Source organism: Pseudonaja textilis, chromosome 3, assembly GCF_049901715.1.
Source record: "Pseudonaja textilis isolate UNSWEBS1 chromosome 3, rPseTex1.2, whole genome shotgun sequence".
NCBI lineage: Eukaryota > Metazoa > Chordata > Lepidosauria > Squamata > Elapidae > Pseudonaja > Pseudonaja textilis.
In genome coordinates, this window is record NC_141992.1 from 75,015,014 (window position 1) to 75,029,920 (window position 14,907).

The 14,907-nt window shown below is 38.5% G+C and overlaps 1 protein-coding gene across 1 annotated transcript in view; it reads left to right on the forward strand.

Moving 5' to 3' along the window:
• The window catches only part of HS2ST1 (heparan sulfate 2-O-sulfotransferase 1), a 100,971-nt gene that overhangs the window by 70,837 nt on the left and 15,227 nt on the right, over nt 1-14,907 (forward strand). Inside the window, exons 2-3 of the mRNA XM_026700276.2 lie at nt 8,898-9,136; nt 14,751-14,836. Coding sequence (XP_026556061.2) covers nt 8,898-9,136; nt 14,751-14,836 — 325 coding nt within the window. The remainder of the gene's footprint in view (nt 1-8,897; nt 9,137-14,750; nt 14,837-14,907) is intronic.

Sequence of the window (14,907 nt, forward strand, 5' to 3'; positions counted from 1 at the left end):
ACCAGCCTGTTTGTGCAGGCAAGAGCTCGAGCTTTTCTGGCTTTGACACCTCCCCCTTTGGCACAGGGAACAGCGCTTCTCTGCTTGGAAGTGACAGGAGAAACCTGGAGTTTTGCCTCAGGGAGTCCTCTTCTTGTGTGAAGGCTGAAGGGGAGGTGTTGCCTGGTTATTAGGAGCCTGTCTTCCTTGGTGCTTCCAGCCCAGCCCTCCTTCCCTCCCCCAAACCAGAGAGCCACACTAGCAAAGGAGGGAGAAGTTTCCTCTGACTTGGGGGAGATATGAAATGACAGGAGACCAGATTGGGGCGGTGGGGGCCTCAGCTTTTCTTTCATTTGAGGGGGAGCCGGTTCCTCCCCATCCAGATCTTCCCAGTCGGATGAGAGAGGCCCTTCCTTTCCCTTCGCTCTGCCCCACAATTATAATTAAGCATTTACAATTTTGTTATAATTAAATAAGCATTTTTACAGTATGTAATATATATATGGTATTCAGCTTTGTTTGGGTATTTTCCCACGTCATTATAGTTGTGCTTTTAAAGTTGTAGTGAAGTTTTGGCAGAAGCTCATCTGCCATCATCAGGCTTGTGTATTGTGTTCGTCCAGGCTCTGGATTCGAAACCTGTTCATGGAAGAATTCGAATCCAGAGCTCTAGCCAATGCCACCCACAAACCCAAACTATGGTTAAGATACATTGATGACACATTTGTTATTTGGCCCCATGGAAAAGAAAACCTAAACAATTTCCTAACACACCTAAACAGCACACATCCCAAAATCACGTTCACCATGGAAACGGAAACAAACAAACAACTACCATTCTTAGATGTACTAATCTACAAAAAAACAGATGGCACACTAGGACACACCATATACCAGAATAAAACACACACCAACCGCTACCTCAACGCCCAATCCCACCACCACCCAGCACAGATAAACTCCGTGGCCAAAACACTAATTGCCAGAACCAAATGTCTGGCAGGCAAGATACACATAAAGACTGAACTATGCATCCTGACTAAAGTACTGACAGCCAACGAAAGCAAAATTACAGGCCTGATTCACAAAAACACACTGAGACATAATGGAGACCTAGAAGATGAACAGACCTATGGAACAGCTGTCCTGCCCTACATAAGAGGTACTACAGACAAAATCAGTAAGATACTACACAGGCATCACATCAAGACTGCCTTCAAAACAGACAGAAAAATAGCAGCCATCCTAAGAAACCCCAAAGATAAAATTGACCTGGAAAACCAAGACATACATCAAGTCCCCTGTGCATCATGCCCTGCCACATACATTGGACAGACCAATAGAAGAATAAGTACCTGCCTGGATGAACACAAAAATGCAGTCAAAAAGCTGGAACACACTTCCTTACTAGTCCAACACATGAAAGCCACAGGTCATAGCATCGACTTCAATGGCACCAAAACCCTAGCCACTATAGAAAACTCCAGCTACAGAATTATCAGAGAAGCCATAGAGATTGAAAAAAGACCTGAAAGCATGAATAGCAGAGATGACTCCACCAGACTGAATTATCTGGAAGCCTGCACTCTCAAACCAAAAAATCTCCACACCACAAGCCAGGCAAACACCTGGGCACAAACAGATCCCCCTGATACCTCCAGCTCAAACACACCCCAACCAGGCACTCAGATGAAACCTAGCTTCCTAATAAATGATAGCCGTCCGTTTACTCGGAGCCAAGCCGCACTAAAAGCCTCCAATACAGGAAACACAATGTTGCCAACCAATCAAGACACAAAAAGCCACAAAACAGATAGAAGATATTAGAAACACCAATCAAGCAGAACACAGCAAATTCCAAGACCAATAAACCCAGACCAAGACTCCCAACCAATCAGGGTGAAGAAAAAACCATTCTGGCACAGCAGATGGCTAGCACCAAATTTAAAACAGAAGCGGCTGTGAAAGTCTGACTCACAGAAGAACACAATAAGAAGCCTGATGATGGCAGATGAGATTCTGCCGAAAAGTTGCTACAACTATGATGACGTGGGAAAATACCCGAACAAAGCTGAATACCATACACACACACATATATATTCAAATTTTTTTACTACCAGTTCTGTGGGGTGGCTTGGTGGGCGTGGCAGGGGAAGGATACTACAAAATCCCTATTCCCTCCCCACCACACTAATCTGCTTTCCAGCTCCGTTCTCCTGTGCAGGGCAACAAAAGAAGACCCAGCTGATCAGTTGGGACTTGGGAGGCAGAGAATAGATAGGGATGGGGCCAGTCAGAGGTGGTATATTTCAGTTCTCTGAACTACTCAAAATTTCTGCTATTAGTTCTCCAGAACTAGTGTGTGTGTGTGTGTGTGTGTGTGTGTGTGTGTGTGTATCAGAGCACCAGCCTGAGGATGGCGAGTGGGACCTCGACGAAATGTCGCCAAGATACTCTTAATCTTACATGGGAAAAGACCCAAACATTATTTTTATATATATCTATATATCTATATCTATATCTATATCTATATCTATGTGGATCTTTGGTTGTTCGGGTTTTCTCCCGCGTAAGATTCGAAGTATCTAGGCAACGTTTCGATGAAGTCTCATTCATCATCTTCAGGCTTCTGTCTCCGGCTCTGTGCTTCTCAGAGTAATGTGAGATTGCAGCTGCTTCCTCCTTTTAACTGCCAGTGGGGTGGGACTTGATTGGGTGGGGGCTTGGCTGTGTTCTGATTGGGTGGGGGTGTTCTCATTGGTAGGGGTTTGGCTGTGTTCTGATTGGTTGGGGGTTAGCCGTGTTCTGATTGGTTGGAGCGTGTTCTGTTCAGGTGGGGGCTTGGTTGTGCTCAGGTTAGTCTTAGTTGCTGGGGATTTGAGCTGGTGAGTTGTGATCTTGCTGTTTGGCTTCGAGTTCGTGGTCCTTCTGCATCTTCATAGTGGGTGTCGGTTTGCTTCATGTATGGCTCGGAGGGGTTTGAAGTGGGCAGCTTCTGGTCCATGGTCGTGTCTCATCTTCTGAGTGGGTGGGAGTCTGTTTTCTACATGGAAGTGTGGTGGTGGCATCTTGTGTGGCTCTCATGGGTGTGGGTCTGGTGTCCTTCTTCATGTTAGGTACTCGTCTGTTCATGAGGGCAGGTTTCCAAATGGCTGGAAGGCGGGAGGTGTCATCTCGTTTGTTCATGCTGTGTTCACCCATGAGAGCCACACAAGATGCCACCACCACACTTCCATGTAGAAAACAGACTCCCACCCACTCAGAAGATGAGACACGACCATGGACCAGAAGCTGCACGGCAGCTGCATCACTACCCACTTCAAACCCCTCCGAGCCATACATGAAGCAAACCGACACCCACTATGAAGATGCAGAAGGACCACGAACTCGAAGCCAAACAGCAAGATCACAACTCACCAGCTCAAATCCCCCAGCAACTGACTAACCTGAGCACAACCAAGCCCCCACCTGAACAGAACACACCTCCAACCAATCAGAACACGGCTAACCCCCAACCAATCAGAACACAGCCAAACCCCCTACCAATGAGAACACCCCCACCCAATCAGAACACAGCCAAGCCCCCACCCAATCAAGTCCCACCCCACTGGCAGTTAAAAGGAGGAAGCAGCTGCAATCTCACATTACTCTGAGAAGCACAGAGCCGGAGACAGAAGCCTGAAGATGATGAATGAGACTTCATCAAACGTTGCCTAGATACTTGAATCTTACGCGGAAAACCCGAACAACCAAAGATCCACATACAAATACCCGCGAGAACCTCAGAAAACAAATCTATATCTATCTATCTATCTATCTATCTAATGTTAAATTTATATTTAATATAAAAATAAAAAAATATTAAATATCTTTTAAAATATATTATTTATTATATATAAAATATATTATCTTTTTAAAAAATTCATATTAGTGGTCCTCAGGATTTAAAAGTATGAGTTTGGTGGTCCCTGAGGTCCCCGGCTTAGAGAGAGCTGTAAAGCACTATGCAGTGGTATATAAGTCTAAGTGCTATTGCTGTGGAGCTCTGATGCCTTACCATGATGCAATTAATTATACACCGCAGATAAGGCAGCAAGCATGAAAAAGAGAGTGGGAAGCCTTTTGACGCTTACATATTCTGCCAAAGTGAAGAAGGATTTGAATCAGATTAACTCATCATCAGGCTAGGTACCAGTCTATAATCAGTCTATTGGGTGGCTAACAAGAACACAGTTGGATAACGTGCAGCCAGCTGGAGACACTGAAGTGTGAAAGCCAGATATCAGTGTCACTGTTCAGATGGCAGAAGTGATCTAAGTAAGCAGTTGCTAAGGTCGACAGACAAAGCAAAACACACACAAACAAAATGCCAATGACAAGTGGTTTCAGTTCAGGGTTGACTTGCCACTGCCTCATCTTCCAAGGACTCAAAAAGATCTAGCTGGGATCCCTTCCCAAGGCAGGAACACAACTCATATTTCCTTACTTCTGGGTCAGCATGTTAACTGTCTCTCTTAGGGGTTCAGCAGTTATTTATGTCAAGGTTATAAGAATCGTTTAAAAATAATCAAACCAGTGGCATCTTCTATCTTTGCTTGGGAATATCAAGATTCCCGAGACATAGTTTTAATTATTGTGTTTGAATTGGTATGAAAAAAACTTATTCTGTTAATCTGAATATTCCATATTCAGATATTGATAAATCCTGTAATGAAGAGTAGCTCCTAGCATGTGCTGAAAACAGGCTTACCTTAAGGGAATAGGTAACAATGTATATGGAATAGGTAACAATGTATACAGATGATTTTTAATTAGATTTGTTAACTTCAACTTGTCTGATTTATCAGTTTTCTTTCCTTTTTTTCCCATAAGAAGAATGGCTTTAAAAACTTGTGTTGGGCTGCTGACTGAATATAGTCATGTGAGAAAGTAAATACATCCCCTGTAAAAACTTTTCCTTGGGGAAAATTACACACACAACTGTTCATTCAACAAAAAGTTAACAGATATGTGATTTCCTTCCATGCAAAGTAAATATACTCTTGGCTGTAAATACCTGGTATTGCTCTTTTTGTCAGAAACAATCTTAAGTAGACATTTTTATAAGTATCTACCAGTTTCCAGCATTGGCTGGGATAATTTATTCCCACTCTTCCATATCACATTTTTTTCAGCTGTGTGATATTTGAGGGGTTTCTTGTATGTTCAGCCCAATTCAGATTTTCCTACAGCATCTCAATGGGATTTAAACCCAAACTTTGATATGCCCATTCCAGAACCCTCCATTTCTCCCCCCCCCCCAAGTCATTCTTCGGTGGATTTATTGAAATATTTAGGGTCACTCTTGTGTTGCAAGGCCCACTTTTGTTTGACTTTCAGTCTTCTGATGGATGGTCTCACATTATCCTTAAGCATTCTCTGTTACAATGAAAAATTCATAATGGATTCTATAATGGTGAGCTGCCTGGCCCTGATACAGCAAAGTAACCCCAAACCATTACATTTCATTACCATGTTTTACAATTGGTATCAGTTTCTTCTGATGAAATGCTGCTTTGAGTCTCAACAAATACATCTTCCAATATTGTGTCCAAATAACTTTGCCTTTGCCTTGTCTTTCCAGGGGATGTTGTTCTAGAAATCAAAGTCTTCATGAGCAGACATTATAATTTGCCTGATATTCTGTCTGAACAGGAAATGTTTCCTAAACACATCCCATGAAAATAATTTATGCAGCTGATTTCTAACAGTTGACCGACGCCTTTTGACACCAGTAGTGTTGGGAGTTACATGTAGGTCATGTGCTGAAATTCTCGGCATCTTAAAAGAGTTTTTCAGCATCTTGCATTCTGCTGCCTTGCTAGGACTTCCTGGCCTGAACAAGTTGGCAGTTGTTTGAAATCTACTCCATTTGTAGATAATCTTCTGGACAGTTGGAATGATTGATGTTGTTTGACAATCCTTTAAAATTCCTTCACAGATTCAGAGATATCTGTTGGTGAAGGCCTCAGAAAGCTCTTTTGATCTAGGCATGGTATGATATCACACCCTTCAACAACAAAGAGCAGATCAAGCTAAATGTTTGAGGTTTAAGGACAGTTTCTCAGATCCATTCTAACATTGTTCTAATCATCTGGTGCACCTGATTCTAATTTTAGGTATTTGAGGTAGTGAGAAATGTAGGGATATCCTTTTTCCATGTGTGAAATTTGCATTAGTATTTATTTAAATTACACAATGGACTATAAAATGTAAATGGCACGATATTTATATTATACAGTACTGTATTCCCTTTATCAATATTGTTGAAATGAAGAACAGATATTTACATGTTAAAATAGGTTGAAAAAGTGAAACATTTTAATGGGGTGTACTTACTTTTTCACATGTGTGTAGATACAACAGACTGTTTTACTTCTCTTTAGTTCCTTTTTTATTTTAGTATCTATCTTTCTTCTCCCACTAGCTTTTAGATGCAAAATGTTAAGAGTCTGCCATCCTTCAGTACCACTGAACTAAGAACAACAAGAATCCTTCACAACTGGGTCAATGAAATAATTTGCATGTAATGCAAGCACAAACAAGGGAACAACTTGAAGGAAGGAAGGAAGGAAGGAAAAAAGAAAGAGACTAGTGAACTGAGAAAAATGACCCAGATCACCATTTTTAAAAATGTATCTGTAAAAGGCAGCTTTTGTAAAAATATATATTTTGTATCTGCCGCCTGTTTTAATGTGACTGAACATTTCATTACATATTTTACTTGCTTTTTTTTCTTATTTTCAGAAAAGGATTTTTGTTGCTCAGATGATGTGGGTTTTTTTGTTCGCTTGTATGTCCCAAGGCTATATGTGTTACAGAAAGCAAATATAGAAACAGAATACTTTATATTATTCCTACTTTGTGTGCTAGCTGTGAGCATGCTCTGTATTCAGGCAGTGGAACCATTTTTTCTCTCCTCTTTTTAAAGCACTCTTCTCCAAATGGGGAATGCAGATGTTGATGGCACAGGACTTAGGATGCAAGACATGGATAGTGCCATCCATTTTCTTGCCCTCGTGTTTCTCTGTTCCCACCAAACAAACTGCTGCCAAACAAATATATATTTTTACCAGAGATCTCAGCTTATTGATTGCAGAGCATTTATTCTTCTTGCGTTTCTTCTGGCCATTTTAATCTCCTTGTTTTTATCCCACGCACCCCCACACCCCGTATTTTTTTTTCTATGTACATGAAATTCTAGAATTCCTGCTAAAAAATCCCAATATTCTCTCCACACTCTCACATTACAAAGACAGTGTGTATCTTGCCTATCCATAGAATTGGGATTCTATCTTCTTGATTAGTTTAAGAAATTTCAGTGAGGATTACTATAGTCATTCTGCAAAGAGTATATTTATTAAACTTTGTTGGGTTGATAGTTGACGAACCACCAGCTGGCTAGGCAGTTTGCCTTCAGGGCAGCTAGGAGTGACAGGAATCCATATATACTACTACTACATTTGTGTTGGAAACAGCTACCAAGGCACTTCCGATTTGAAAGGATTATCTGGTGATATCACAGTTGCCCAGGGGATGCCCGAGGGGGTTCCTTTCATGTCCCTGTTATTTTCCCACCAAAATAAGGTAGGTACTAAGTGGTATCTGTTTATCTAGTTGTATTTGCATGCTTTCAAACTGCTAGATGGGCAGGAGATGGGGTAAATTGATAGGAGCTCATTCGGTCATGCAGCCCACTTTCGGGTTTGAACTGCTGAGTTGTCAACCTCTCAATGGTCTTTTGACTCCGTGTCCTAACTTCGAGTCATCGTGACCCCCATCTATATATAAAAAAGGTACTTTCATTTGGATTATAGTACTCGCTATGTTTTGACATAAATTCATTTAGCAATTACTTGGAAAGATATTGAAAAAAATTAACACCAAACTACAGTGTCCCAGTTTCTGGGATGTCCATTTCAGGTTTTCTACTTGCTTCATTAACTCCTTTTGTTTTTTTGTGGCTTGTATTTTTGTACTCAGGATGGAAACTTTGCATCTTTAATGATTATATTGTTATAAAGTGCTTCTACTTCTTTTCTTATCAGACGTGCAATTAATATCTAATTGGATTTTGCAAAGCCAGTCATTGTAATATCATACACGAGGGACAAGGTTTAATTAAAATAAGCAGAGGATTCATTTTATCTAAATTTCACTTTCCTTTTTCAATTAATTGACTAAATCCAAAATCGTCAGCGGCTAATGTTTTGTAAAATTCATATTATGTGCAGTATCTTTTCAACTGTCTGCCTTTGCAAAGTGTTGGATATTTTATAGTCGTTATTTGTAGGATATATGTGAAAAAAGTCTTAGTGTGTGATCTTTTTTCTTATTCTTGTTAACCCTGAATAGTAGTTTTGGTTCAAATTATGATCATATATGCATAAATTTAATTATTTCTAGCATTAACTATGATTAAGACTAGCCATAACCCTGCAATCTTTAATGTATCTGATGGGTTTCCCTTCCTGTAGTTTATTTTATTTATTTGTATGGCTATCCACCTCAACAAGTGACTCTAGGTGGTGAACAAAATTAGAAATAAAATTAAAAATAATTACAATAATGCAAATAATAAAATATATAAGAATATACGATGTACCATAATCACTAATGTAACCAAGAAACGAGTCACTCATTTTCCATTCAGGTTTTGATGGCATGCAGCTCCTTCATTTTAGAAAAAATGCCATTCATTTAAGGTATAGCTACAAATTTAGGATGTTTAAGATGCTCCTATTTAGTCATAGTTTAACCAAAGTCACTTAGCCATATGATCCATCTCTTAGTAAAAGCAAATTGAAATTAAATTGGTCTAATATATAAATGGAAAAGTTAAAAATGCATTTGTTTTGTTGTGTGCTTTGTTTTGACAGAAAGGGCTATTGCAAAACATGAAGTTCGGGAAATAGAGCAGCGCCATACAGTAGATGGCTCTCGATCAGATCTTATCCCAGATGAAGATGATGATGTAGTGATCATTTACAATCGAGTACCTAAAACTGCAAGTACATCTTTCACAAACATTGCATATGATCTTTGTGCGAAGAATAAGTATCATGTTCTTCATATCAACACAACCAAAAACAATCCGGTTATGTCTCTACAAGATCAGGTAAGTTACCGTAGTTAAGATATTACATTCTGCATTGCTCATTAATCTTACTTACAATTTTTCTCTATCAATCATACAATATTGTGTGTGAGGTGATGTCTCATTCCCAATGGAGAACAACAAAATATAGGTTCTAATAAAATTCTGACTTAGAATTAGAGTGGAAGTTTTCATATCTGATTTATCTTAAATTTTAATTTCATTGAATTTCAATTTGAATAAAGGCAAAGGTAGGTATGATATATGGTTAAAGAAGTATTTGTTGTGTGGTAAATTAGGGCATTCTCTCACTGTTTAAAACAGAATTAAGTTTTCTTCTTTTCCTTCTGTATTTTCTATATCAGTTGGTCATTCTTTCCTTTTCATATCAGATACAAATTCTTGCCATTTTTAGTGGCTTAAACCTTTATTTCCATCATTTATTCATAACTGGGTCATATCTTTTTTTCCATACAAACCTCTTGATAGAATCCACTGATTCATATTCAGATCATTTTCCATCTTCTCTCTTAGTCAGTCTTATTACCCTTCGGCCTTCTTTTTCAAAATTCTAGAAGAATAATTGGCTTAATAATGCTAACCATATGATGTCCCTTTATGTGCTATCAAGGGTAGCAAAAAAGGATTATCTGACTTATGGCTGATCAAGAAGGATTTTATTAAGGCAAGTTACATGTTCCCAGAAATAAGTTGAATTACTGTTTTTTTCTTAAATATGTATTGCACACCTGGGAACCTGAGCAGTTCTCCAGAAAACCAGGTTGGCGACAAATTTTGCTCAAATCTCAATATGCATGTGTAATGAAATCATACATCATTAAAGTAAAATGTTGCACTTGTTCTTTATCATATTCATCAGCAATTTTGAAATTTGTAATCTATTTTATTCTCTTATATTTTTCTGAGCATATGTGATTCTTTGTACCTCAGAGAATTTTTGAAGCTCCCAATTTTCACTTTTTTCCCTGTAGGATTTCTGACCTTTTCTCTGTCAAGATACATTTATTTTATCTTTCACTTCTAAAAAAAATCATTTGGGTTGAAAATGTAAAACAGTTTGAATATGCCAGAAATTCAAAAATGACTTTCGAGTACTTTCTTTTTAAGCATCAGGAAAAAATGTTCTGCAGAAATCCTTTCAGGTTTTTTGACCTTCCTAAATAAAATTTTAGAAAAAAGTCTCCAGTTCAAATACTCCTCCAAAACAAAACCCAAACATATGTATATATGTATGTGCGTGATAACTTTTGTAACAATATGAAAGAGAAGTAGCGGTGAAAATACTTGCAGAGTTGCATATGATCCTAAATAATTGATGAGAAATGAATATGCTCTATTCGTGAAAGGCTTTGGCATCAAATATAGTGATATCAACATACCTTAATTGTTACTTCAGTTACTTTCTACTGCAAGACAGTAGACAAAAATACTAGTATAAAAAAGGCCTATAGGTAAGGTCTTTCGTTGTTGTTAGTTGTGAAGTCGTGTCTAACCCATCGTGACCCCATGAACAATGTTCCTCCAGGCCTTCCTGTCCTCTACCATTCTCCGAAGTCCTTTTAAGCTCACACCTACTGCTTCAGTGACTCCATCCAGCTACTTCATTGTCTGTCGTTCCCTTCTTCTTTTGCCGTCAATCTTTCCCAGCATTAGGCTCTTCTCCAGTGAGTCCTTCCTTCTCATTAGGTGGCCAAAGTATTTGAGTTTCATCTTCAGAATCTGGTCTTCTTTTATATTTACCTGCTATTATGATCGTAGATTTTCTCTAGAAAAGGTATTAAGAATGTTGAATGGGCAGTTTAATACTTGTTGCAGTTTACTTTCCTGGGGTTTTTCATTCAACATGCAGGTACTGGATGAGGTCAAGATTTGAATAAAAACATAGCATAATCTTTTTTTTAAAAGTCACATATTAGTATTCATGGTCTTTGTACTGAAACTGCCTGGATTGCTTGGGAACTGGTACTGCGTGAGTCTATTGAAACTGAAGTAATAATAATTGGCAGGATCTGGGAACTGTTGGAGCTTGAGATTTGATTAGTATTTTCATATTTATCTAGCTTGTCAGATTTTGGAATGTTTGGAGTATCATCGCTATGTCTAAATCTTATAGGTCAGCTGTAGGATAGGTTTTCACTAACCAGTATGCCTATTGTAGCCCATATTGTTTAATTCATATTTAAGACATTCAAGAAACTATGATTCTAATAAATATAAGCTGTGTAGTTAAATTTAAGAGATGTGTGACAGTATTTAATTTTTTAAAAATATATATATCTGATGCACTACACTGACGGTTCACTCAAACACTGAGAATAAACATCCAGATTATATCTGCAATAAACTAGAGGAGTCCTTTAGAGCTGGAGATTGGATCCATGGCAAATATATTTCTAACAACTTCATTTATTTTTTATAGCAACATTAAAATATATATTCAACTTGTATAGTAAGCTTTGAATTATTTGCAGAAGCCCATGGAATGAAGAATTCTATTGAGGCTTTTTTTTATTTTTATTGTATTTTTGTAGCAGATGGCTAGAGGTAGTCCTCGACTTATGACAGTAATGGAGCCTGCCCATTCATGTTGGACATTGAGGTCTACGTTAAATGAAGTGCATAGTTAATAATCTCCCTGTCCTTGCTTTCTCCAATGCACAGATCATTAGCTAGACCATGGGGTGACTCGGGGGTGGGGGAAACCATGGGAGGCTTAGTGCAGGCACCCACACATTGGGGAGGCCCAACCTCTGAGGTATCCCATGGTCTGCCTCCTACCCCTTGGGTTCCCCAAAGATCTACGGCCCTCCTCCATACGCTACTCCGTCCCAACTGCACACTTCCTTTTGAAGATACTTGGAGCTCAGTAAGTTGGAGTAGAGAAGGCCACTCCCTTGCTGAGCAATTGCTGGGCCACATGGCACAATTGAGAAGAAATCCTCCTGGTTTTGCTTCCCTCACAATCCTTTCCTCCCCAGTGCCAGCCATGCTAGCTTTACGCTAGCGTGGCTGGCGTTTGGGGAATTAGGTAATCATGACGATTTTGGTCTCTTGTAATCCTTTCTTCCCCAGCCGGCGTAAATTGGCACTATTTCTTCAGCTCCTCGAATGCCAGCATAAAGCCTTAACAGTTGCATGACTGACTTTCGGGGAGCTAAGAAGAAATTGTGCCGATTTTGGTGTGTTGCAATCTTTTCCTCCCCAGCCAGCATAAATCAACATGATTTCTTCTTAGCTCCCCAAACTCCAGCATAGGGCTAGTGTTATGCTGATTGAGGAGGAAAGGACCAGAATGGACCAAAATCAGCAATATTTCTTCTTAGTTCTCCAAATGCCAGCCATCCTAGTGTAAGGCCTTATGCTGGCATTCAGGGAGGTAAGGATGGCAATGGATCAAAATTGGTATGAATCCTTCTTAACTCCCCGAACTCAAGTCACGCTAGCGTAAAACAGGATTTCTTTTGAATTATGCCATATGACCCAGCTATGGGCCCAGCAAGGGAGTGGCCTTCTCTGACTTCCTGAGCTCTCAAAAGATAAGTAAGCAAATGGTGACGAGGTAGGTGGGTGAGGTATGGTTGGGAAAGCCCAATGCCCCCGAAGGCCTGATGGGGCAGGACAAGAGGGTGATAGGTACATTGCAGTGTCTCTGTTGTCGGTCTGAAAGGTGAATGGCCATGGCAGCATTGCAGGGGAAGTTGTAACTTTGAAAGGATTTGTATTTAGATTTTTTTGTAGGTGGTTGTAACTCCGAGTGTTCATTAAATGGCCTGTTATACCTCAGTTATCTATACTTTGTAGGATACATTTGATGTTATATCAGAGTTTGCAACGTTGTAGAGGGTAATTAAATTTGGTTTCTTTATCATATATTTCTGTCACGTTTGCCATAGCATAGAAACACAGCTATATGCATAGAGACATAGCTATTGCTACTATGCCAAAACAGAATCAAATTTGCATTTAAATGGCTGCTAAATTTCTGCCTCTTTAAGAAAATCACAAATGGCAGAGAATATTTCCTTAATCAGGATGTTGGGGAGCTAGGATTCAACTTTTTAAAAATCATCCTACCTGTTTTATTATTTTATTTTTCTCTGTTTCTCTCTCTCTCTCCTCTGATATCTATGTTCTGTTATTATTGAGTGTGCTTAATTCTCATTGTGCTAGATATGGGTTTTATCCCTAGAATTTTATGATCATTTTGGGGGGTATTTTTTCAAACTTTGCAATTCTGCTGAGCAAGTCTGTAGCTGATTTTTTTGTTAAAAATGTTGGGAATTGGCACTTGAATTTATTATTGGAATGAAATAAACATTCTACAGTTGAAATAGTCCCCATTTTATATTGACTTGACAATTGTGTCTATGTGTATTGACTAAAGCAATCTCCTCAAAAGGTCAAGATGCAGCTTACTTCAGATGTTTGGTATTCTCTTGGTAATAGCTAGTCAATTTGCCAGACAACTCTTGAGAAATTCCAGCAACCATGAGCACTGCGTTAGGAATGTTGTTCTAGAAATATCATTATCTTGATAAATTATGAGAATAACATAGATATGTCTGCTTTATCTTATTTTTTTCCCATTACAGTTTCAACTTCTGAAAGTACAAGATTAGATTATTTACAGATACTGATTTTCATGTTTATCAATTTTTGTCCAAGTTTCACTGTTGCTTTCCAAATTATGTACTTGTGTGCAAACTCATGTAGCTTCTTCAAAATGAAGGGCCTCTGTGCGGATAGTAGGGACAGATTCAAGCAGCCATGTAAGCTGTCCTAAGGATCTAGCTTCTTCAATGCTTTAAGGACGGATCCTTTGTTTATACTAGCAAACTTTTAAAAACACCATTTTCTAATACGTGCAATAATCCTAATATATTGTTTTTAAAACACCATTTTCTAATACTTGCAATAATCCTAATATATTGTAATTTCCAACTCAGAACTCCAGGTCTGTTGACTAGAATGAGACCTTGAGGAACATTTCTGTGATATTGCCAAGAAAATTAATTGAGGTATTGCTGAAGTTGCCAGGACTTGAGCCTGACTTGGAGATTTTACTCTTATCTCTACTTACCAGTGTCTCATAGTATCAGTGTAAAATTCATACATTCTAATTATGAAAGATGGGACCTAAATATAACACATAAATATATACATTGACTAATAATTATAGCAAAGTCTGTTCAAAGTATTGTTATAGAATATAAAACGTAAGATATTCCTAGTTAAAAACTTAGCCACGTTTAGCATATCTCAATGTTTTCAGCTATCTGACCATAATAAATACTGATAATGTTGCCTCATCCTCCTGTAATTACTGGAGGATATAAAATAGAATAATTTTTTTAATGAATACTACATACATACATACATAACATCAGAAGTGGTATTCAACAGGTTCTGACCAGTTCTGGAGAACTGGTAGCAGAAATTTTGAGTAGTAGGAGATTTTGCAGTATCCTTTCCCTGCCACGCCCACCAAGCCATGCTTACAGAACTGGTAGTAAAGAATTTTTAATCCCATCACTGCATAACATACATAACATAAATACATAAACTCTTGTGTTTTGTTTTGTAAAACATTTAAAAATCTTCCTTTTTCTTGTAGGTACGTTTTGTGAAGAACATAACTTCATGGAAAGAAATGAAACCAGGATTTTATCATGGACATATATCTTTCTTGGATTTTGCAAAGTAAGCTACACAACAAATAATTCAATTTGCACCAATTTGAACTTGAATCATTCTTTATCATTTGAAATTTT